The sequence below is a fragment of the Castor canadensis genome, chromosome 19 (assembly GCF_047511655.1).
Source record: "Castor canadensis chromosome 19, mCasCan1.hap1v2, whole genome shotgun sequence".
In the NCBI taxonomy this organism is placed as follows: Eukaryota; Metazoa; Chordata; class Mammalia; order Rodentia; family Castoridae; genus Castor; species Castor canadensis.
The window spans coordinates 45,284,953-45,311,470 of NC_133404.1; the positions used below are offsets into that span (position 1 = coordinate 45,284,953).

The following is a 26,518-nucleotide window of genomic DNA, read 5'->3' on the forward strand; positions in this document are numbered from 1 at the left end:
TTGAAAAATACTTTCCCTTCAGAGCCTGTACATGCCAGCAGACTCCAGCAGTACTGTTGCACAAATGTTAACCAAGCAACACATCTGCTTACATAAATACACATTTACTTTGACTACATACCAGCAGTCCACAGGGTTACATCAGAGGGATACCTTGGTCTATGGTCTGTATACAGTTTGAATATATTTTCCCTCAATGATGACATGTTGGAAGCCACACTGGGCTCTCAGGTAGTGAGATAGGACTGATACATCCTTGCCCTCAACCTCTTCCCTTCATCCCCAACAAGGGCTAGCTTTAGGGGCAGCCATAACTCCTCACCAATTACTGCTACTCCCCCAAGATTAGAAACACCGAGTTGGTCCTTCCCTTCCCTCCCCTCACAGAGCTCAGGGAGATCATGACAAGAATGCTTCAGCTCATTCCTCCCACATATATGGAGTTATTTTGGAAAGAATTTGAAACTTCTGAACCATCACCTTGTGTCCCAACTGCCAGGAGAGCCCACTGTTGGCAGGGACACTTCCAGCAGAAGGCTGTCAGTGATGCAGAGAGAAAGTCCAGCCAAGAAGGATCCACACTTTGGGGCCAGGCATGTGGCCCAAGGCCAGGAGGATCTGAAACTCTTGAGGTGTCAATTCTACTTGGTTTTGAAACACTGGGTGGGATGGGTGACTATCCTAAAAGTCTGGGACCCTTCTGTCCATGACAATCATCAGGCCAGAAAGGGAAGATCCAGCAAGGAACTAGGGGAGGTCAGGTCCGTGCCCACTTCACTTCTCTCACCACCCCATCCCCTTCCCTCTTTTCCCTCTCTCCCCACATCTGTCCAAGTGTGTCCCATGGACTCAGACAGAAGGAGAAGTTGGAAGACATCCTACCAGTGATAGGGAAGGCAGTGGTCAGTGCAAGCCCTGCCATGAGTTTATCTGTTTTTGGATGGCTGTGGCTTCCACCAGGGTCTCCTTGGCACTGAGCTAAGAATTTGAGCAGCTGTTGAAGGAGTTATTGTCAAGAGATTCCAGAGCAGTGGTGGCTTCCGTGATAAAATATCAACAAAACTTGTAAAAATGTAAGGTGCAAGAATTACTATGGAAAAAGCTCTATAAAAATAAAGGCTTCTTTGCTCAGACACGGGCTAAGTCCCCAAGTCATAGAAGCTGAGCAAATGGAACCTTGGTTTGCTTGCTCCCTCTGTCTGACAGGGAGATGGAGGGGCACATGGACCATAAGAATGAGGACAGACATCCTTAGGAAGGTTAAACTCTTGATCTGCCTTTAATCGCATATGTCGTACTCACATTGGGTGGGATGTCAGAGGCTGCCGCCCATCCCCCTTTGTCTTGTTTCCTTTCTGGATGTTTCTTCCTTGGAAATGAATGCTAAGTTCAGTCTCATCTGCCTCCAATGCCATGCTGTGTGTGTGTGTGTGTGTGTGCGTGTGTGTGAGTGTGTGTGGTGGGGGGACTGTAGGAAAAGGGACAGCTATGGAGAATTCCTCAGAAATGGTCAGTCAAATCATCAGCTGAGAGGACAACCAGAAATCAGGGTCTGGATGTCAGGCTTGGATCAGGAATGTGAAGGCCAAAGAGGAAAGCAATCTCAGCTCACTTCAGCCCAGGCTCTGTGGGAGGAGAAGCAAGAACCCCTGGGAAGAGCACAGAGACCCTCCCCAACACAGAGAAGGCTCTTGGTCCTGCAAATACTGGGCTGGGCCTCGGCCCTTCCCAGCACACCTCTCTCATCACAGAGCCTAGGATGGCCTCTTCTGGAAAAGAATCTGAACAAACAATGGGGGTTTGTCTCCTGAGACTATAAGTTAGAACACATACACTTTTTAAACAATGTTATAAGACCTGGAATTTTTGAAAATCAGGATGGTGATATATGAACACCATGCACATTCTTTGAGCAACCCAGGCTCTGAAGAGCTTAACATGCAGTCAGCAAGAGTGGCTGGTTAAAATAGGAGGGCTGCCTAGCAAGCTGCCCCAGAGGCGAGGCACAGCCTTTATGAGAATTAGTCTCAGGCGCTTTGCCCCAAGCAAAGCTCTGCTGGGCCCACTGTAGAGATGGCACCAGATGTGGATGAATTATTGGCTTGGCACCCAAAGTTAGTGTGCCAAATCAAGAGTGGGCTGGCTTACCATGAGCTTGGCTACTTAGCCCTTCTAACCCTCTCAGTGATCATGAATAGATCAGGCTCTTCTCCAAAGATCACACTACATACACACAGTCCTGTTTACAATCTAGCTTGATAATACTGAATATCCCCTTTCATCCTAATCCCATTCCACCCCAAATTCTGATACATACCTGCCCCCTGCCTCTGTTCCTCTTAAGAATCACATTGGTTTAGAGGAAATTCTCAGGCTTAAAATGATGGGCCACTTAAAAATGGGCCCAGACCATAGATCTCAGGCCATGAGAAATGTGTTGTGCTGTAACTAGACAGTTGCAGTCCCTCGGACTCAAAGGACAAACTGATTTAACTTCATGAGAAAACTTGCTTATCAAATATCTCATTGAAAATAAAATGGTTCATTGGGGGAAGGGGTTCAATGATAAACTGAGCCTGAATATGTCAGCTCCGTTTTCCCAGCAAGACTTTGGTTGATTGGTTTGGTTTTGGTTCTGTGTATAGAGGCAAACATTCAGCATGGATATGTGTACTTTTGGTTCCATCTGCTCAAGAGTGACGGTCTTTCTGGGCCTGTTGGAACTGGTACAGTCAATACCACTTACTATTATCAGCTTTAATAAGTGAGCAACATCCAATGCAAGCTGCCTGACCTTCAGGTGCTGGGCTCTAGCCAATTCTTTTGAAAGGAATTCCTGCACATCACCAGGAAAAGATGGGGGCCCCAAGATGGATCCTTTGCAGCCCACAGGGCTGGAGCTCAGCTGTCAAGTCTGGCTTGAATGCTCAAGCAGGGTTAACCCCTCCCTTCAGAGAGATGGCCTGAGCAAGGCCCAGCAGGATCACAGAGAACACTCTCAAAACAAGGACAAGCAAACAGAAGTCTCCAGCTGGGTGCCAAGGCCTAAAACACTTAGAAGCAAATCATGTGCATATTTAGGAGTCTTGCAGAATCTAAACAGGATGCAAACTGCTGAGCTTTTACTCTACAGGAGGAGAAAACAATACTTTCCTAACAGTTCAAGAGTATTGCTCAACATTTTTAAAATCCCATTCCTGGAAACGCTAGGCTGCTTACCCGGAACGCCGCTTTCCTCCACGGGCAGGCATGGCCCCTGCCATCCTCACCTGTCCAGTGGCCGCCATGGGGGCAACAGGCAATGTCACAGATCCAGGTATGTCTGAGGCCATTTCTGGAATTCAACAAAGACAAGAGGTTTTTGCAATGCCAGAAAAACCCAGTAACAAGGAAGAAAGCTGTCAAGCAGTCCCAGGAGCCCCATCTGGGAGGAGAGCCCACGGATCTGGTGTTGCCGCTCTGCCAACACCAGTCACACAGCTTGCAAGTTTGCATTCCTTCCCTGGGCTCTGTCTTTCTGTTCTGGAAAAGGATGCCTCTGGGTTGTACTCCAAAACTTAGTTTAAAAGAATCCGTGGTTAAAAAGATTGGTACAGTTTAACAACATTCTTAAGGGACTTCTATCTCCTGGTCACCTAGGCAGGTGAGATGTTTATGAACCCTGGCAGAGGGGACAGGGGAGGAGGGAGTCCATTGGATCAACCACTGGTTCCCACCATGGGGCCAAGTTCTGGAGAGTCAGTGCCCTGCACCAACATCTGCTGACACTCTGCCTTAGCCCTGGTTATTATATTCAAGCAGAAAGGCTTGAATAAGGGTTCTGGACTCAGAACCCTTGAACGTTGGAGCTTGCTCAGCTCCTCTGTGCATCATGAGGACATTGAAATCTGAGGCCTTAAAAGCATTGCATCAGACTGCATGGGGAACCAGGCTAAGGCATACTGGTTCTCCTTGGCAAGGTCTTTCCAGCATTAGATTTTAAATAGATACTAATTTAAAGAATAAGAAGGTTGAAGACTAGACAAGGGGACCTTCCCATGCTCCACCTTAACATACATTATTTCTCTTAAGTCCGACACTGCTGGAAGCTCTTTACAGCCACGTTAAGCACTCCTTCCCAGTCTCTGGAGAGTTCCTGAACTTAGACACTATGTCTAAAAACCCTCCCATGGGAAGATGAACACTCAAATCAGCTTCCCTGACTGTTTGTTTTTCTTGGAGATGGCTCCCACAGCATTCACTTTTCTTAGCTTGGTTCTTAGTCGGGGCAGAGAGAAGCAACAGTCTATAAAAATATATTTCAATAAGACAGCTCAGGATATGAACAAGAATGGGGCCCAGCAATGCTTGCAGTGCTTGGTGTGGGTTACTGCTCTGTTTTCTTCCAGTAGAAACCAGGGAGTCAAATGACAGTTGTCTTATACTTCAATAAACACATGCAAAGGTCATCTTGAGCTATTCCACTCAAAACTCTTGAAGAATTTACAATACTAATAAACAAAATCTTTATTCAGCCACTCTGCTATGGTAACAGAACTTTGAGAACTATTGGAGTTTTGTTTTTGCTTTTCAACCAGTACACACATTGAAAAGTACTCTTTTAAAAATGAATTCTCCCTTCTTTAGGCAACTAAAGTACTGGGTTTGTGTCAGCTAGACAGTATGAACAGCAATGAACCAACAACCTTATCATCTGCTTAGTTCTGATAAGAACTGATACTTTGAAATAGAGGCTAAGACATATGATATTCCTCAAGTCCTAAAGCTGAAGGGCAGAGTCACTGCTAGGACAAACAGGAGTGAAAATGAAAGTCATCACATCCTAAACCAAGTTCCACAGAATAGCCTCCTTAAGATTCTCCAGAGAAAAGTGTTTCAAAAGGAAAAGTAGTATGCTCCCTATTTCTTAGAGACACCAATGTCTACTAAAAATGCACTGAGAAGTCCCGAATGAAGAAGTCTGTTTAACTCTGATTAAATCATAAATGTCCCTAACTGTGGAAACTCTTAAAATTCACTACCTGCTAGCCTAATGTTCCATGCAAGATTAGTCTCTGTATTTGAACTCCAACTGCAAGGGCTGAGGGGCATGGCTCAGGTGGTAGAGTGCAAGAGGGGTATACTGAAGAGCCAATCCTTTCCTCAGATCATGGACACAGGCAAAGAGAGATCAGGTGAGTGGCACAGGCACCCTCTGTTTGCTGGGCACAGGCCCATCTGTGGTCACTTCTTCAGAGCAGGCCCTCACCAATCACACGGTGCATATCCTAGTACCGTCCAAGCTTGGTGCAAAGTACTGTGTGCAAGTGGACAGAGGGCTGCAGGTAGTTTCTACCACGGAGAAATTTACATTTTCATGAAATACAATGTGCAGGAATAACTATAGTCTTCATGTGTGGTGCACAAGTGCCATAAACCAGTGCATGATGGGATAAGGAAGCAGAACAAGTGAGTTTTCCAATATAACTTGAAAAGGAGAGGCTTAGACATATCCCTGAGCAAGGAGGCTAAACAAGCAACAGCAGAAAGATAGTGGTTCACCATCTCCAGTCATCAGAAAGCACTTAAGGAGGTCTGAACATCTCATTCTATTGCTTTCTTTATAAACTGCATTCGTATATCATCTACTAGTTTTCTAGTAAGATTCCAAGTATCCTTATTATCTACTTGCATGATCTCTTTCTTATAATTAATTAGAGCTTTGTCTTATTTTCTGAAAATATTTTGTAATGTTTTGTAATGCTAGAGAAAGCTGCAATTAGTAGAAGGAAGACAAAATCAGTTGTCCCAACTCCGTTTATTCAGGAGTCCTTCCTTTTCCTCACAAAGTTTCTGTTTGGTTATCTTTGCTATTAGGATTTCTTAATTGTACAAAGGGTTTTCATTGTGATTCAGCCATACATGCACATATTCACATATTCACACCCTTTCTTATCCCTTTTTTAATGGGTTTCATTATTCTATTTTCATATATGCATGTAAAGTATTTTGATCATAGTAACCCCATCACCCATTCATTCTCCTTTCCTCTCCCAGTTTCCTTTTACATTAATGTCATTTTCTTAAGGATTCTGCATACGAGAGAAAGCGTGTTATTTGTCTTTCTGAGTCTTGTTTACTTTGTGTAATATGATTATCTCCAATTCCACTCAATTTCCTGCAAATAGCATAATTTCATTCTTCTTCCATAGGTTTGTTTTGTTTTGATGCTCCCTGCTCCTATACCATATTTATCATAAAAGGTGCCTGTTCCTCAGATGCCTCTTTCCTAGTTACAAATCCTTGCTCTGGTATTATGCTTTATGACCTATTCAGTGATGCAAGTTTCTCTTACTACTTCACCTCCCAGAATTCTTTGGTCTTCTTTCTGACATATTCTTCCACTTAAATGTTTATTTGGTTTGATTAATATATAAAATGTAACATCCTGGAAATTAACTGTATTTCCTTGAACTTGTGAATTAGTTTTGAGAGAAAATTGACATTTTTACATTTATTACTTTCAACCACTAATTGACATATGCCTGTAGTTTATTTGAGATGCCTTTTTCTCAATAGTTTTTGTTTTTATCATACAGGCACCCAGAATTGTTGATCTCTGGGTATTTGTGACACTGTGGTGCACTGTTGTGCTGTGTATCTGATTGTCGCTGCTACGTGGATGGGATCTTTTTTCCCAGGTTACTTCCTAACTAATTAGTAGCTATAAGTTGAATCACTTGATTCAACTGATTCAACCAGCAGCTAACATAAGAGTTGCCCTTCCCTCACTCACTGTTCTGTGTCTTATCCTTTCTAGATTTATATACCTGGTTAGTTTCTTAGGTCATTATCATATTCTCTGTAATTTCAACAAATTATTTTATTTATACTAGTATTTTTTTCAAAGTCTTCTAAAATTTCTAAGTTTCTCAATCTAATTGACTGCAAATAATGACACTATATTCTCCTTTTGAAGGGTTAAAGGTTTAATCACTTTTTCAAGTCTTACTTCATTGGCCAGAACATCCAGAGCAACATTCAGAAACAATGATGTGTAATGGGGAAAGAGAAGGACCAAGTGACTTTGCAGCCCAGCAAACCTGGTTTCAAGTTACAACTCAGACACTTCCTAGTGATTCCAGTGACTGGACCATTCTAGGTCAAAGTGCTATCTATGAAATGCTCATAATATCTACCTTGCAGGATCAGTTTAAAGATTGAGAATAATAAGGAGCCTAACATAGTACCTGGAAAAAAACAGACACTCACAGAACAGTAATTAAAGCTATGATTATGGTGATAGTAAGTGTTCTTGCTTGCTCCTTGAATTTAATTAGAACGAGTTGCTGGTTTAAGATAGACATTCTTTGTGATGTCAAAGAAAATCTGCTGTTATGCCTGCTTTTAAGGTTTATTTTAGGAATGAATGTCCATTTTAGCAAATACCATGTTGGTAACTAAAATGATATTCTAGATGCTAAACAAACTGATGGAAGAAGCCAGTCAAAGAGGCTAAAGTTCACCATAAAGGTTAAGTGCTGTCTCTAGTGCTGATTTTTAGAAGTCACCCTTAATAAACTCAAAAGTAAAAAGCAAAAAGCAAAAGTGATCTACATTCAGAGCCACCCATGTGGGCAGCTGGCAGCCCTCCTCAGTGTCCCAAATCCTGCTACGGTTTTCTTTGCCAGTGCACAGTGAGCACAGCTCCTGGGCCTCTGCCAGGGAAGGTGGCTGGGGGAAGGTCCCTGGTCAGTTCAGTGTGAGGGTCCCAAAGCTGGGCCTGGCATCAAGTGTAGCAGAAATGTCAAAATTAAGATGAGAAGTTGTCCTGCAGCATGGTAATGATTTGCTCCAGGGTATGTGAATATCATTCTGAAACAAAGAAAGGGGAACCTGACCACTGAACTGGGTGACAAAATGGCCATTGTCATAGCCTGCAGCTGGGGACCATGGAGATTGCCTCTGAGAAGGACAACCCAGGAGCATGAATCAGGAGAATTAAAGTGTCCAGGCTTCACAAAAGGGTCTGAGGACATGGGAGGTACGTATGTGCATGTGCACTTGTGCTTGTTATAAGCACAGAAAAAAGACAGGCAGGCAGGTAGAAGTACACCAATGTGTTCAACTTGGCCACTTCTGAGATAGGAATTATGGGTAGGTTTTACTTCCTCCTAGAAGTTCTTTTTATTTTCTCAGTATCCTAGCCTTTTCCCCGCAAATGACCAAGTGTTATTTTAATATATAATTTAATGACATGTTAATTGAATGATCACAAAACAAAAAATATTTTTAAATTGTTTCATGTGGAAGACACAGTAGGAAGCACATATACCTGTAGAGCTAGAAGCAACAAAAGAATGAGATGAAGTAGAGGAAGGAAACCTTTCCAACAGCACTATCAGACAATGGAACAGATTTTTGTCTAAAATAGGATTTACACTGGATGCTAACTATGCTCCTGGCACTTGCCACCTTTCTTCTGTGTGCTTTACATTCTTCCATCCACAAAGCAGATACAAAGTCAGCTCTCTTGTGGATGATAGAACTCAGCAGGGACAAGTCCACTTCAGGCTTGTAGGGCCCTCGTCCCTCATGGCATCAAAGCAGAGGCTGCAGTGAGACAGCCTCACACTGACATATAGCATGCAAGACATATTCATTCTTTGGGGTCACTCAATCTGTCTGTGGGATCATGGACAAGTGATTAACCTTGCCAAGCTTCAGAGATCTCATCCACAATATGGTGGATGCCAACATCACATAGCTACTGTAAGGACAGGACCTCATTTATTCATGATGTCTGGCAAAGCAGTTTTCCTCCTCTCTATTACTTTCTCCCAGGAGAGGAAGGTCTTTCAAAGCAGATGTGTGTGTGTGTGTGTGTGTGTGTGTATGATGTTTACATAACCCTGGAGCAAATAACCTCTCCATGCCTCAGTTTTCTATCTGTAAAACGGGGATACAATTGTCAGTACCTCCTGAAGTTGTTGAGGACAAAAGCAACTGGTACAGCACATCTGTCCATTAGTTACACACACATACTCAAACACAAAGAAACAAAACTCACGGGCATTTTCTTACCTTGAGGAACTGAGTCAGTTCTATGCTTTTGTCTTTCTGATCATATCTCATAGAACACAGGAAGGATAACAGTGGTCACTGACTCAGGGTTAAGGTGGCCACACAAAAGGCCCCTTGGCTCCTCTTAAAGTCCTCACCAGGGGTTGCTGTTGCCAAGGCATGAAAACAAACCTTGGCACAAGCCCCAGCAGCCAGAGGCCACCTCCCACTGACCTCTGCCCTGCTACCGCTCTCCCACCCCTCAGGGAGGGGTCAACAGACCAGGCCCTGAACCACCCAGCAGCGCTGTGCTGAGTTGGAAGCCTCCACCTCCACTCTCACCGACCTTCCTTCAGGCATAACACTCATACACCACACATACTACACAGTACACATACACCACACGTACCACACACTACACACATCACACACAACAAACACTACACACACACACACACACACTTACATCACAAATACACACACACATCACAAATACACACGCCATACACAGACCACATATACACATCACACATTCCCACACACACCATATGCAGCACACACACCCACCCTAGTGTGACCTGGTCACAGGCTCTTCTTGGCTGGCACATGCTCTCCCCCACTGAGAGCCTCACCAGGGTAAGGCAGAGCTCACTTGCTTGTCACAGCCCTGGGACCCTGCAGGCCATACTCTCCTCAGAGAAGGAAGTGGGCCAACGACGACACCCAGAATTTCTGTATGAGACCTCCATCCCCTTTCAACTGCAGTTTCCTGACGACAAGTCACACAGAGCCTAGCGAGGGCTTGGCTGGAATGGGTGAGGGAAAGGAGCCTTGCCACAGCTTTCCTGTGTGGTTGAGGTTTGCCACATTCGGCAACCAGAGGCACCTTGTACAACACAGAAACACAAACACACTCAATGATGACAACATCACACATCAAATTGAAATCCATCTTCAAAACAGACACAGACTTTCCTACTGCACAGCAAAAGTCTGGAACTGTGGTAAAGTAACCTGTTCCCTTCAAGGAGCAAAACCCCACCACAGAGCTGCCTCTTTGCTCCAGACCTCCTCCTCCCACTCTCCCTTTAACTTCTCTAGTTAGACCTTATCCTTGTCACCCACGAGAGCAGCCACCATCACAGGAGCCACATCTGGTGATGGCAAATAGTCACTTTCCTGCCACCACCCTCTCCAGGGGATGTAGCTCTCCCTGTCCCCACTTCAAGCATCTGTCCTGGTGTTCCAAACGCTGTGCCAAGATTTCCATGTTGGCCCTCCTTCTAGGTCTGCTTTGCATCTATCCTGATTTTCCAGGTATTCCTCCTGCTTTCCTACCTTGGCCCTCCATCTAGGCAGCCTTTGTATTTGCCCTGGTTTTCTCCTTTGCCAGCTGTATTCCTCCCCCAGACTCCAGGGCATCCTACACAGCCTCCTTCCTCTGTGTTCTCCCCTGTGAGTTCATCCAGGCACATGATGCCAACAGTCTCTTTGCTAATGATTCCCTGACCAGCCATCACGTCCTGCTGTTGCCTCCCCCAGTCTCCTCACCTTCTGGGCTCTGCTGGTACCTGTCCAGTAACTGACCTGGTCTTCCTGCTCTATGCTTACCCCTCTCACTCATTCATATTCAGAAGCTAGACTTGATGAGGCCGGGCCTTCCATTGTCCTTGAGTGACTTCTCTGCTTTTCCCGTAATGCAGGGCTCCCTGAAATGATCAACCAGTTCCTGTATTGTCAGTCTGCTGCCCACCTCCCAGGTTCCAGCCACATTTCCCTTGCACATGCTATGTCTTCTAGTAAGGAAAGCTCTCTCCCCTCTCTTTCTCCATTGAGTCCTCACAGTCATTCAGATGCGGTTCAAATATCAATTCTTAAGGAGGCCTGTTTCCAGCCAACTCCTCCCTCCCTAGTGTAGGTCTGGTCCTTGATAATTCTCACCATACCTGTACTTCTCCTGGAAATGAATGAAGGTCACAGAAACCCAGGTGAAAGATGACAGGGCCAGAGCAGTGGAGCCTCAAAGAAGGAGATGATGTCACTGCCTCAAAATAATGGTGTGTCAGCCTCAGGGCCCAAAAAGGGAATATCCTAAAAAACCCTGGTCACCTGATCCTCCTACACTGCATGGGGCAAAAAATTTCTAGAGGAGGAAGGAAAATATGGCTGGTTCAGTTGCATATTTACATCCACCATGCCACAATGGTTGGTACAGAGGATTTTGCAGCAAGGTGAAGACAGGGGCAGTCACACCCTCACACCCTCCTCAGCCTGTTCATTCAGGGCATGGCCCAATAGGGCCTGGTTCTGGTTTCTCACTTCATCGCTGGCTCGGTTTCTCCATCCATTCTCCAACTTCAAAGTGGATTATTCAGGATGCTCCTTCCTGCTGCTGAGAAGAGGTAAGAGAAAATGGGCTCTGTTTGGTTTACAAGCAGCATTTGCCAAGCTCTTATTTTGAGCCAGAGGCTACACTAGAAGCTGAACAACAGCCCAAGATGCAAAGACTCAATCTGAGACTAAGTGCACTGTGGACGTGCAGCTGGATAATTTCTCACTGAACTCTGCCAATGGTGAGATGCTGAGTGCTGTGTGGTGGGGCTGACTGGGAAGATCCAGGAATGCTTCCTGGAGGGGATACACTTGGGCTAACCTGGCAACAGGCAGCAGAAATCCTGCAGGACTAGGGCACAACATAAAAGATGCTCTTTCCTAAGTGCATTGCTCTGCTCCCAGAGCAGACACACTGAGCCCCTTTGAGGGGTTTGCCTTCTTCACTCCCATCCTAGAGCTTTCTGTCCTTTTACCCCAAAGATCCAGTTATTCCCCCACCTCACATGCAGTCCTCTTGTAAGGATCTCTGCTCAGTGTTCTGAGCATAACCAGCATCAAATGCAAAAACAGAAATATCTGTATCTATAGCAATCCAACACCAAATGCAAATAATCCCCACCCCGGAAGCTGTATTTCCCACTGCACACAAGGGGAGATGGCTACTTGTTCTTAGACAAAGTTACAATGAGGTTTTGAGCTCATTCTAAGGCATCAGTGCAAGCTAAGGATTTTGCAAGCTTCACTATAACACAGAAAACATATCTGGCTTATGATGCAGAATCTAGCTAGACTATTCCACACTTTAAATGCAGACATATTGTGCTGAATTCCTATAGTACAGCATAGGCAGGAAAAACCTGTAAAAATGTGAAACTTGAGAGCATTAAGATGAACAGAAGAAGAGAAAAAGAAAATAGACATTTTGTTCTTCCCACTATTTCATGTGAATCCAAATAAGAAAAATATTCCTTGATCTTCACATTGGAAAAGCATAATCACATGCAAACTTTCACAATACCATCGTATAGAATATTTTAATGGTCAGTTAAAAAGCCAAAAGACTGTCTCCACAGTGGGAAAGGAGTGAGGGGAGGCAGCTAACCAAAGAAAAATGCTATCCTCAATATCTGTCTCTGAGAACAGTCTCGTCACAGAAAGCACATCAAACATCAGAGCCCTACCTTTTCAGATGGATTAAACAAAGATCTTTCTTTCTTGTGACCAGCACCTCCTTAGGAGAATCTGTTATCCGTGTAGAAGAAATGTCAGAAACCTCTGGGAGGAAATGTAGCTGCATTTGTATTCTGCTCGGAAAATGTCATCACAGATCTGTTTACCTTAACTGTGGACCATGATTCAGCTGTGACAACTGTCTTGCATACTGATCAATTTATTTGCAGCAAAATTTCAAGCATTAACTGCTTAGGTTCTGAAAAAGCAGATACTTGCATTTCTTGTGCAACTGAAATAAATATACATCTAAAATATCTAGATTGTTATCAACATGTTTCAGTGAGAGACCATAAAGGATTTTCCTTTATGGAAGGAAAAAAAGGAAGTCAAAGCAAAAGAGAGTCTCTTCCACCTCTGGATGGAAGGCAGGGCACACAATTTCCAAGGACCTTCCACTGGTCCTTGTTTCTACAGAAAAACCATTAAAGTGGGTATCTGGGAATTCTGAGTCCAGGACCTTGCCAGATTTAACCAGCTGTGTGAACTTTTGTAAGACATTTCTATTCCACAGGCCCAGGCTCTGCAATAGGGCAGGAAGTGGTAGAAGTGAGAAGGAAATCACACATGAGATCAGGCAAGAAAGGAGAGGCCAAGTCTTGTCTCCTCCAGCTACTGTCTCTAGCCTGAACACTAAGCCCTGGCTACCAATCTCATCCTCTCCTAGCAAGCAGGTGTTAACATCAGGGAACAGGAACCAGTCCCAAGGCAGTGCAGATTGATGCCCTCTCACTTCAGCTAATAAGGACAGCATACAAAGATCCCTGGCTCCCCATCTGCACCATGCTGCTCCCTTTGGAACCACAGTGGTGTCTATATCCACATTCCCACTAGTGTTTGGGCCCACTAACTCCAGCTTCCTTTACTCCCCTGCTGGCTGAAGCCTCAGTATCTCTGTGCTGGACTTTATTCTAAAAAGCAAATAACACAGATCCAGCAAGAAGATGAACAAGAAGCAACTCCAATGGAGGCAAGGTAGGAGGTTACTGTCAAGGTCATGATTCTGGAACACTACACTCACTGTGTCCCATTGTGAAAGGTGATGAACAAAGACCACAGATCTGAGCATAATGCGAATTGTTCATCTACTCTTGAGCTGTCTCATCCTCAAGCTGAACAGCTGAACAGCCAGATTTCAGAAGGAAGCCATAGGATTCAGCCTTGCAGAAGGCAGGGCAGAACATCTGGGTAGGAAGGCTTAGAAAGTCTCAAGGATAGGCTGACCCCAAGAAGGGGTCAGAGAAAGCCTGGACGAAACTCAAGCTGTGGTCTACCAAGGCCCCAGTCGAGGCCACCAGGAGCCCAGTGAAGCAGGAGAGACCCCCAAAAAAGGGCAGGGTGTAGCCTACTGGTGGGAAGGTGTGCAGGGGCTCAAAGCTCATCTGCTCCACATATGAAGGTATAAGAACCATGAGGTAGAGAAGGGACTGAAGCGTATATCGAGTAAAACATGCTAAGGAGACAAGATTTGTCAGCCTGGAGAAGAGTGCTCGAAGAAGGAAAAATGAACCTATTTTCAAATACCTAAGGGTCATTCCTGTATGACATACAAGAGGCCAATAGGCGTAGTGGTGCATGCCTGTGATCCCAGCACTAAGGAGGCAGAGGCAGGAGGATTGAACATTCACTTTCAAGATGGACTTACATTGACAACCTCTTGGTGTGTATACTTCGGTACTCCCAGATGGTCTACAAACATAGAAGTGTCAGTGCAAGAGTGAAATGTGCAATAATCCACGAACACATGGTGAACGCTATTAATTTTATGTAGAAAATGTATCTGTATATCCCATTATTCCCATTATTAAAAACTTTAACAAATAGTTAAGTGTAAAAGGAATTGGGAAAATAATACAAATATTAAGAGAACACATTAGCTCACTACATTACAGAGACTGTTACATTCTTTCTAAACCGAAATGGACACAGACCCATAAATAATAATACAAATCAGAATAAAAGAGATTATAATAATTCATACCTTTGCAGAATTGTTTCTTATACTTGCCTTCACAAAAATGAACAAATTTTAGGATTGGAATTATTTTTTATTTATTTCTGGTTAGACCATGCATCTTTTAAGAAAAGTCTTATTTGGATTTTTCATATCTTTACAAAGATGAATTAATATTCAACTTTGTCAAGTTTGCTACTTCAAAAATTCACAAGTAGCAAAACTTCCAAAATCAGGCAATGGCATCCATAGTAAACCATTGTCAATCCAGACACAATTAAGAAAACAAAAGAGTGAAGAAAAGAAAATATTAGGGAAATATGAAGTACCCCAACCTTCCTTGTTTCCCCACCAAACTCAGGGGCAAACAAGCACCTACTAAGTATTGTAGATTGCAACATGGCGGCCACAGACCAGCTAGCAGGGGGCAGTGCCCAGGTACCACTGTTTCTCACCAAGAAATCAATTTTTTACAAAGTGACTACCACTAATATATAATAAAGTAGTAACAATACCCATTTTGTTGCTTTATTGGATTTTCATTCAATGATGGCAATGTTTGGCTTCAGCTTTGATCATAGCCAGACATTAACTTTGTTATTTACCATCACATTAAGTCAAACTGAATTAATTCAATGCATATCTAATACATGTTCATGCAGAGAAAGATGTATGTGTTTGTGTGTGTATGTGTGTGTGTGTCTTCAGGTACATACACTAAAAAGGGAACAAAGCTAGTATCTGAAAATAAGACTGCTGCTATCATTTTCTTTTATCTCTAAGTTTCTAAGATTTAGAGTACTATATTCTTATGACCAGGAAACAATGCAAATGATAGAAATGAAAATTCTAGAGCAGCCCCAGATGTTGGGCCTGCTGGAGGCAGGCTGCTTGTGAGTGGGCAGCACACAGCTGGGGGTGTCATATAAGCCCACAGGTATGAAATCATGTACCCACCCACAGCTGAGCAAGTTTACCCTACAGAGAATATGGTGGGAGGAGAGAGGGCAGGACTAAGAGATGAGTATCTGCTGAGTTCCAAAGAGGTGTCAGAGGGCTGGGGATGAGGCTCAAAAGGTAGATTGTCTATGCAGCAAGCTTGAAGTCCTGAGTTCAAACCAAAGTACCACCTTCCCCCACACAAAAAAGGAACTCAGTAACTTAAGCAGTTCATGAGCACTCAGAACATGAGTGAGAAAGAAACAACTTTATCACCATGTCCCAGGCATGACAGCATGTAGTGCTTTATGGTAGAATAGTATTAATTGCATGATAAATAATCTGGAGTATTCAGGAAACATACAGTAGAAGGATTGGACTGGAGGCATGTCTCAAATGCTAGAGTACCTGCCTAGCAAGCACAAAGCCCTGAGTTCAAACCCTGTCCCGTCACTAAAAACAGAATAAGAGAATGAGGCTAGATAAGGGTGTGGGGAGATGAGACAAGAGAGATGGGGAAGGTGAGAGTTCAGTAAAGAAATACTGCTTAGGGAGATGCTGCCATGGGCTCAGAAGTCAGGGCAAGAGATAAGAGTGGCCAGAACAGTGTGCAGCTCCTTCTGGGAAAGAGAGACACTGTTGTTCTTCCCACCTCATGATTTTTGTTTGTTTGTTTGTTTGTTGGTACTCAGGGCTTCACACTTGCTTGGCAGGTGTTCTACCACTTGAACCACCCTCCAACCCTTTTTAATGTTGAGTATTTTCAAGATAGGGTCTCATGAACATTTGCCTGGAGATGGTTTCAAAATGTTATCCTGCTGATCTCTGTCTCCTGAGTAGCTGGGATTATAAGCATGAGTCACCAGTGTCCAGCCACCTAATGAGTTCTTGATGTAATGCTGAGGGAAGCTTTATTTCCTTCCACAGCACAGAGTAAGACACAGATGATCAGGGAAGAAGGACCAGAAAACAGTCAAGAACTGTATGAAAAGTGGGGACTGGAGATGCCACCAGCTCAAAGCAGGAGGGTGACATTTGTAGGGTCCAGGTGTTTCTGGAGAAAATGATAAGCTGGTGGCAACAAGGTGGACATTGTGTAACAGAGGACATTGTAAGAAACAGAGTAAGTGAATTGGAGTTGAGTCCTGCTGCTGGGCTCATAGATACTGTGGCCTTCTCAACTGTCATCCAAGAAAGCACACCTTTTATATCTGAAGGAATCTAAGTGAGCACACAATAGAGACACCTGCACACCCTTGTGTAAACAGCAGCACTGTTCACAATAGCCAAGCTGCAGAGTAAGCCCAGGTGCCCTCAACAGATGAACAGATAAAGAAAATGTGGTGTATATAGACAGTGGAGAGTTATTTAGCCATAAAGAAGAATGAAATTATGTGATTTGCAGGAAAATGGATGGAATAGGAGGACATATGTTAAGTGAAATAAGCCAGACTCAGGGAGACAAATATCACACATTTTCTCTCATATGCAGAATCTAGACCTTAAAGAAATGACATTAGTGTAAATGGTACCTGTTTGGGGTTTGGAACCAGTGGAGAGGAAAGAGTGAAAGAAGGGCGAAGGGGTAAATATGACTGAAGTACTTTATACACATGAATGAAAATTAATGATGAAACTCACCAGAGAGGGGATATAAGGAAGAGTAATCAAGGGTTGAATTTGAGTAAAGGACATTACAAGCATGTATGGAAAATTTTCAGTGAAATCCCTTTGAACAATTAATATATGCTAACTTTAAAAAGAAAGCAGGTCTTTGAAAGAGAGTGAGGAAATATTAAACCAGAGAGCGTGCAGACATTAAAATCCTAGGCACACTTGGAAACTGTCCAAGTAACCTGGGACATGAGTCCACTACACCTGGATGGGTCATCGGCCCAGCCACAATGAAAGTGGCCTCCACCATTTTTGGTGCCAAAGCCTAGGGTAATAGCAACACAGGCCCACCAGGTCACCAGGTGGGGGTGTGGGTGACTGGCGCCAGCATTGCCAAATTTAGACTCCACAAATCACTCAGAAAGTTGAACTTTCTGCACTTTTCACTCAAACACTAAGGAAGTGACACTGTAACAGGAACATATGGGTGAATAATGAGAGTGACATCACATCACTACGATCTGTCATGTGCTAAGCAGCATCCTTTCCCCTTCCCCAATAGGCGGTGTCTACTCATTTTCCTTATGGAGTCTCCACACCCTGTAACGATGGCCAGATTTTCCTTGCTTCTAAGTTTGAGATTAAGTGGGTCCTACGGAAGGGAGGTCCTGAAAACTTTGGGAGTGCTCAGATTCCAACTGCTCTATGCAAGAGTGCTTTTCCCACCAGCACCCTGAAACTCAGAATCAAGAGTCCTGTTTGGTGAGATACTGGAACTTTACCCATGACTGCTCACCCAAGCTTGAATCCAGCCAAGAGTAAGAGGTCCAGCCTCATGTCTTCAGGTAAAGAGGGGATGGAAAATATCTATGGTGATGAAGTTGGGCAGGAAGGAGAAAGCACAAGAGGAATACTAAGAATTTAGAAACTGTTTTTGCTAAAAAGCACTGACTCCTCACTTGGGCCCACAAGGTAACTAAAAAGCAGAATGAAAGTCTGACATCCCTGCATCCAATTTACTTCTGTCTCCTTTGCTTTGAGCCATTCTCTTCTGCAGTCACCTTGGATTCCAGGATCAGGACTGACAGATATAAACATCTTTGTGATAAGGGATTGAAGGTACCCCAAAACAACAGTGAGCTTCACAGGAAAGTTCACACCCTCCCCAAAATGAGGGTGATTACCTATGATGATGAGGCTGCAAGCACCCTGGAGCAGGACCAATCATCCCAAGCAATAAGGTCTGAGATAACGATCAACTAGATCATGCTTTGATTAACTATACACACCTCTCACCCCCTGCCCCAATTCTTCCCCATTTTTTTCTTTTATTCATATGTGTATACAGTGTTTGGGTCATTTCTCCCCCCTTCCCCCCACCCCCTCTTCCCCATTTTTAAACCCAAAGTACATGCCAACACCCACAGGATGGGCGCTTACATTCCCTCTTCCCACAGTTGCTGGTTACCACATTAAATGAATCTTCCTCTGCAGTTAGCTGAAGATAATTTGTTTCATGGCTGTGCATGGGCATAGCATTGTAAGTAGGGCATACTTGCCATTTTGGTGCATATTTTTATGAGTTGGTGAATGAATGAATTTTTCTCTAAGTCTTGGTGCTGTCCAAGGAGGGACATAAAAGACTGTCAGTCTCTGGTGCAAAATGAGTGCCTTGTGATGAACAGCAGTTTCAAAGTCATCTCTGTAGCCTACACCCCTCCTATGACTTACTCTTGGAGAGCATATGCTGTCACTGCCTGCCTGACATGGAGGGAGAGAAGAAAGGAGCCAGAGGTGGTTCTGTGGTCAGAAAAGTACACAGGAAGTGGCTGTTGTTGGAAGTGGGAGGGAAGTAATGATAAGAAGGGTGGAAGAGAGACTGAGGCTCCAGAAGGAAAGAAAGCCCCAGCTCAGTAGGGAGCCTTGATGTTTCTGAACCCAGAACAGGCCAGGTGAAGGCTATTCTCAAGGAAGGCCAGCGGACCAGGAACTAGAGAAAAGGTTAGGTCAAAAAGAATTAACCTAGAAGGTAACACCCACGCACAGGAAATCAATGTGAGTCAATGCCCTGTATAGCTATCCTTATCTCAACCAGCAAAACCCCTTGTTCCTTCCTATTATTGCTTATACTCTCTCTTCAACAAAATTAGAAATAAGGGCAAAATAGTTTCTGCTGGGTATTGAGGGGGGGAGCGGGAGGGGGTGGAGTGGGTGGTAAGGGAGGGGGTGGGGGCAGGGGGGAGAAATGACCCAAGCCTTGTATGCACATATGAATAATAAAAGAAAAATGAATAAAAAAAAAAAAGGGAGGCCAGTGTAGTCTGAATCCTGAGCCTAAGGGTCAATGAAAAGTGAGAACCAAGAAACAAAGGAAGTGGCATTCTAGATGGCTGACCTCCATAATCCAGGCAGAGTGATACTTTGGAGGCAGTAGTGGAGTGTCCTGGGCTGACTGCTGGGGGAAAGGAAGGATGAAGGAAGGTGGAAGGCCAGAAGTGTGGCCAGGTGGCAGGCTGGCAGTGAAGGTCACCGGCAGGGTCAGTAGGTACCAAGAGATTGGGGCTCTCTGGAAACTGGACTTAGGTGTGAGTAGAAAGTTGTCCAGGTGCCAATGAGCATGAGGTGAGTGAGAGACCATGGAAGTCCCAGTGGTTTATGTGGAGTTAACAAGCCATTGACTAACTTTCAGGAGCAGGACATGGAAAAATAAAGGAGAAAGTGGTCTTGGCCTTGGACATCTCCTCCTTCCATCTGCACCACACTCCCACCTACCCTGCATCAGGACTTCAGAAAAATTCCTGAAAAATCTCCATGAAGGTCAATCATTTCCCACACCTATTCTAAGCTTCAGGCTCTATCCCTTAAGTCTATTACCCTAAGGCAAGATGCCTCTTGTCCTACTTTTCTCTATTCCACTCCACTGTCCCTCGCACTCACTGCCCCCTCCCTTCTCCTACATTCTCTCTCCTCTCCTGCCCACTTGCCAATTTTCTCTTGATCCCTCACTCCATGACTTGCTTTTTGTCTCATGTCTTTGCCCTTTTGGTCACCTCTGATTCCTAAGCTTGCCCCTCACCCTTCAAAAGCACTCAGGTCATCACACAAACTTTCTTCCCAAGGTCCCTCTGGATTTTGCTTCTGACTTCAAGTTTTTGGTGCAGCCACATGTATGTGAAGATTAATATCAATAGAGTACATTTTGCAAGGGAAGATATAGTAGGGAAAGACAATCTTTTTTTTCTCAAGTGGATACCCAGAGTTACTTTGTTAACTGGAGAAAGAATACTTCATTCAGGAAATCCTGTGAAACCAAACAAATGGCATATGGTTCTGCGTACATGATCCTTCCCATAAAAGGACCTGAAAAAGGACAGAAATAACAGGAATATTCTCCTGTTCACACAACAAACTGGTTAAGGAAGTCACACATCCTTCCACAGATACCAAATTCTCTTTAAGAAGTTTTATAAAACAAAGTGGCTTCCTTCTTGAATATATTTCTTGATGAGTACATTTATCTGTCCATAATTCAACAAAAATGTTTTGTGTTAAATTTTAAACAGTGAATTACTCTACAGATTTAAAATATGCAAAATAGTAAAACTGCTTACATGCAAGGCATTAAAATCACTCTTTTTGCCAAAATGATCAAGGTATTAATATTTTTATGCTATCTGGCACTGTAGACCAAAAGCATCTGTCTTCCATGGCCCAATTCTGCTTGAAAGGGACCAGGAGCTCTTCTAGATCAAAGGAGCTATAATTGCTTAGGAGCACAGGAAGCTGGGACACACCTTCTAGTTATAGAGGTGGGAACAAGGCTCAGAGTTCATAGGGACATCATTTTGCTTCACCTTGGCCTGGACCACTTTTCTTTGAAGTCTGTCATCCATAGGTCTCTGCCACAGCTACTGAATTCTGCAGCCTCAGTGTAAAAGCAGCCATGGACAGTATGTGAACAGGCGGCTGCAGCTGTGTTCCAATACATAAATACTGAGATTTGAACCTTATGCAAATTTTACATCTTGAAGCATTCTTTTGGTGTTGTTTCCTATCCATTTTAAAATGTAAAAATTATTCTTGGCTCATGGGCCATACAAAAACAGGAGGCAGGTCAGTGTGGTCCATTGGTCATAATGTTCCAACTTTTGATAGAAACACGAGGCCCCAGAAGATCCAGGCAGAACTGAAGAATTTTCTACCTCTGATTCAACTGGCCCTAGACAAGGCGTTGCCCTTCCACTGTTCCCAGACACAGGTGGAGGGTAGTGCAGGTGTCCCTATTTCATCAAAGTCCACACCTCACCTGGAATAGCAACAGAATGGAAACAGGCACAGCATTTTTGCTTATTGAGAAAAGCCCCCTGACCTTTGAAGCCAGAGCTTTTGAGAGAGAACAGCATTGGTTCTCTATGGAGTGAAACCCTCACTAGGATTGTGGTCAGTTCATTCAGGCCATTTGAAGAGGGGACAGAGGCTGACACAACTGAGCTTGTCTATAGGCAAAGGAGAAGAGGCCCCAGGCAATGACCACAGAGTAGGCACTCATTTCAGAAAGCTCTTCCCTGTCTTCCCCATCAGCAGACAGGACTCAATCATGGGATGATTTGTGAGATGCAAAATGCATCTAGGTACCTAACAGGAGACCTGGGGGCCAGAAGCAGCTTATGCTGGTCAGGTGAGAGGAAGGGCAGACAAATCTAAGAAGGATATAGTGACCAATACAGCAGCTGGATGGGTGGGGACAACATCTGTGGAGACTGAATAAACAGCCAGACAGGTGCAGAGACAGGGGCCTTATAACAAGAAGAGGGGGGCTCCTTCCCATGAGACCTGAGGCAAAAGTCCTCAAGTGAGGGGATATAGGGAGAATGAGCAATATAGAGGATCTGGGCCAGGCTGCAACAGCATCTAATCCAACTGCTGCAGTCTGTTCCCCCCAACCCCTACTATAGCCTGTCCCTGGGATTGGTGTTCTGGGGGAGGCTCAGAACAGCTGGTCTCAAAGACAGGAAGGGCGGAAAGTACCCAGAGCACCCTCTGTGCCATCTCCAGGATACTGATGGAGGGTTTCACTGCTATTGGGGATTTAAGGGGGAAGTGACTGATCTGAAGAGAGTCCTGAAAAAGGCCCAAATTGTGGCAGTGGGAGGGGTGGATCAATAATACTTCATCCACCATTGCATGTTCTATTGTTCCCAGCAGGGCCCTTTGGAAAAAGGACAGGCAGAGGGTGAGCTATTCACAAGGCTAAGGCTGCTAACCACCCAGGGACAATCTAGGGTTTGGGATTCTGGTTTGCTTGCTGCTTTTATTAGGGAGTGTGGGGGGAAGTGGTGGCAGGCAGCCGATTTTTCTTCAGAATTCCACTGTGTAAGTAACCCTGACTGATGCTCCGTGCTCTATGAGGGGATCATGAGGAGATGGGATTTGAGGAAATATATACACACAAGAACAGGAGGGCTGGTGGCTGGTTGGAAATGCCTGGGGCCGGTCTGGTAAGGGGAATGAAGGGTTGATGGCTGTAGACATGTAGTGCCCAGCACAGGGCTTAGTACAACGCAGGTGTCAGCTAAGCTCACAGACAGGTTATTAAGGGAAGGTCTGTGTTGGACCCCACACTGGCCTGCACAAGATTCTCAACTTCTTTTGGGGTTCTGTGGAGGGAATGATTAGTAGAAAATTATAATCCCTTATTTCCAGATTTCTACTAATGCAAGAGACCAGCAGAGCAGAGAAAAACTGAGGTCATAGCAATACTTCTGAAGGATCAAGTGGATCTGTGCCCTTCCAAAATGTAAAGGAAGAGATTATGAAGAAGCCAGGGCTAAGGGTAAGGCTCAATAGCTAGAGTGCCTTCCTAGTAAGAACAAAGCCCTGAGTTCAAACCCCAGCACTGCAAAGAAAGAAAGAAAAGAAAAGAAAAAGAAGAAAGAAGCAGAGACAGAGAGCCCAAAGCTATTAACATTTCAAATTGAGGTTGGAGAGTCAGCATCTCCAGTAGCTTTGGGATTGTTCCTCCTGGCCCTGGGCTATCCCAAGAAGAACCAAGTTCAAGGATGGGTAGGACTTAGACTTAAGAGGTCTTCTATGGATCTGACTTTCTGGTTTGATCTTTCATTTTTCCACAGGGCTACCTTAATTCTTCAGAGATGCATAGGAAACAGGTAAGAGGAGAAACTGGTTAGTCCTGGGAAGTGTGTGTGGTGACCCAGGAAATCACAATTGCTACTGAACCAAGTCAGAGGACCTGGGAAGCCCTGGTGGCACCAGGAATAGTGACTCTCATTCTTTGGCAGGAGGCTTGGTGTGGCATGGGAGGTGTTCTTTGAGTATAGGAAGACCCTGATGAGAGCTGATAGGGCCTGAAGAATGGGTATATTCACCCACAGGCTGCCTGTTGATATTTCTCAGAGTTACAGTTATGTTACATGAATGTAATTACCACAGCAGAGAATGGGGAAAAGTAGGAGATGCTGGCAGGGGATCTCTGCTGCTTCCTAGGATGTAAAGCAGAGTCATGATATCTGGCCACCAAAGATAGGACTGAGTGGGTCTTGAATGGGCTAGGGCTTTGACTGTGCATGGTTTTTCTTATACCAAACAGGTGTGAGAAAGGCTGCCCCTACTTGAGATGACAACCACAGGTCCTATAAACCAAGAGGCTATAAACTAGGGGTTCCCACAACCCCTTGTCTCAAGACTGGTAATCTGCTAGAATGATTCATAGAATTCTGTGTAAATAACATGTATCTTCCTAATAATCTCTTCAATGTCCTGAGAGGTCTCACAGTTAACCCCACACTCTACATTCTAAAACTGAACTCAACTTGCTTCCACACCAATCTGGCATTCTGACTTCCACTCTCCTTCTGCAGATCCTTTCTTCTTTCAAGTTCTGAGGTCAAATTTCTTTGCTTTCCCACTAAGGTTTTCTGTGTACCTGTCTTATGTAAAAGACTACACCAAGCCCACATGCTCAAAACTGAGTGAGACAGTCTAAATCAGACTAAATCAAAAAATAAAACTTCAAATGTGTCTTCTCAGAGGCCAACAAGAGACACAAAGCAGGAGCCTTAAGTCTCCACAGGACAAATCCCAAGGCAGAGTCCATGCCTGGGGGCAGCACATCTGCTTACTCTACTGACCTGGGTTTTTTATCTTTTCCCACTACAAACATGGGTCACTACAATATCAACTAACAAAAGTAATTTTGTGCTGTGCTGTGGATTGAATTGTGTCCCCCAGAATGCATATGCTGAAGCTCTAACACCCAGTGTGATAGCATTTGGGAAATAGGGCCTTTGGGGGTTAATTAGGTTTAGATGAGGTCATTAGAGTGGGGTTCCAGTGACAGGATTAGGGTCCTTATGAGAAAAAAAAGACACCACAGACCACAGAGAAAGGGGCAATTGAGAAGCTTGGTTTTGCTCTAAATTCTGGTGGTGGCCTGGGGCTGCCTATTAAGACAATATGTAAAACCCAACTCGTCCCCTCCAGCAGTGCTCAAAATAGAAAATATAGTGCTCAGTATGGCCATGGTGTGATTGAAGAGCCACTGATGACCCACAGCTGTCTAAAGAAGAAACACAAACCTCAAGAATCTTCTACCCTGGCCTCAGAAGAAGACAGGTGGTTGCCTGCATTTCTGTCTTTTCTCTTTATCCATGCACACAACATACATGCATCTTCCTTTTTAAATGCACAGTTCTAATAAATACTTAATTCAACTGAGAATTACAGATAGACTCAAGAACTGGAGAAAAGGGAGTAAATCATGGAAATGGACCCTCAGAGGCCATGCCACAGCAATGGTGCTCCACTGAAACAGCAGTCTTCATGGAAGAAGGGAAAAGAAATGCACCCTGTGGGCTTTCAAGCAGCACAGTGGCCATGTGGGAGCCATGTTGCAAACAGTAAATCTGCTACATGTGTAAGAAGTCCCAGATGACACAGCACTCCAGGCTCCCAAGAAGGACATTCTTGTTCTGAGCTACCTGAAGACATGCTTGCAGTCCTAAAACAGTAATAAGGCTGCTCTGAGCATATTTCAGTCAAATAAAACAAAACAAAGCAAGAAAACAAACAATGTGCTAAAATTTGGGCACAGGTAGTTGAATAATGGTCTAATATATCCTAAGCTATTTTGAAGAAAATAAAATTATTTTATTAACTCATTTATTGGATGTCTTATATGTCTCTTCAACACTTTTTGCTACAAAACAATTCATTTTGCATAGGACCTGTACAAAACTCATATCTGATTCTTAGAGGCCACCATAGATATGGACAGGTCCACTTCAAAACATAGGCCTGGGTTTCAATGGTTTCTGGAAAGTCAAGTTAGTGAAACATTACAAATTCATTCTCTACTTATTTGTTTTTTAAAGAATGCTTTGGAAGAAAATAGTAAAAGATGTTTTGTCAATAAACCAAAGAATTGTGACTCAGACAACTGAAAGGGAAAAGTTCCAGGCAGCAGTGGAGCAATAAGAATACTTCTACCCACAGGTTGAATTCTATTTTGTTATTACAGACAAAAGGACACCATGATAAAACCACGTAGGAGACTGGCAATGCCACTGTCATAACTGGCCCATGAGGATGCTTAGAAAGAGGAGATGTCCTGGCTGACAAGCAGCTCCACTGAGGAGGGCAGCCCCTGACTCTGAACTGACATGGCCACTTTATCATTCTGGCATAAGATGACACTAAATAAAACCATGAGCGTGGGATGCAAATCAAAGAAAGTAATCAAAACTTGTGACACACAAGAGTGCCTCAGCAACCAGGGGTAGACACCTGTAGTACTGCGTGTTCTGTCCCCTCCTCCCTTCTGATGACAACACTGAGAACCTCATGTGGGGCATGTTCCCCCTCTTACTCTCAGTCCATTTGATTCAGGTAAGTCTGTCCTCTGAGAGCTCCCTGGATGGACACATGCCCAGATCTAGTCACTCACAGAAGGGTGTCCCTGGGCAACAGGAACTGGTGCCAGTTGTTATGTGGCCATTCTACTTAGGAGCTCTGCTGGACTTTCCACTGATAAGATGTAACTGGGCCACTATGTGGCCATTGCTCAGATCAAAGGAGAATCACTGCTCCACTTCTGGCAAAAGCAGTCTTCAGATCCAAGTAAAGGTGATGATGATCCTGATGGTAACAACTAACATTTACTGGGCAAAGATGCTGGCAGGTGTGGTGCTACACACATCACCTCACCAACACACAACTGTTCAATTAGCACACTTGAATTCCTGAGTCAGAGAGGTCACACATTTACCACCACCAGAAAACTGTACTGGTGCACATTCCCACCAACAACACAGAGGATCCTGACCATCCAGAGTTATCACCGTGCCTTTAACTGTTGCCAAGCTGATAGACAAAAGGATACTTGGTTCA

At 44.2% G+C, this 26,518-nt stretch overlaps 1 protein-coding gene across 8 annotated transcripts in view; it reads right to left on the reverse strand.

Annotated features, from left to right (window-relative positions):
- Window positions 1-26,518, reverse strand: part of Arnt2 (aryl hydrocarbon receptor nuclear translocator 2) — a 153,797-nt gene that overhangs the window by 105,861 nt on the left and 21,418 nt on the right. For 6 of the 8 annotated variants that reach the window (XM_074061844.1, XM_074061846.1, XM_074061841.1 and 3 more), the window contains exon 2: window positions 3,220-3,334. In XM_074061844.1, the coding sequence (XP_073917945.1) occupies window positions 3,220-3,332 (113 nt within the window). In that variant the 5' untranslated portion in view covers window positions 3,333-3,334. Of the gene's footprint in view, window positions 1-3,219; window positions 3,335-10,988; window positions 11,129-12,557; window positions 12,715-26,518 lie in introns of those variants that run through there. The other 2 variants (XM_074061842.1, XM_074061843.1) reach the window with 2 other exon arrangements.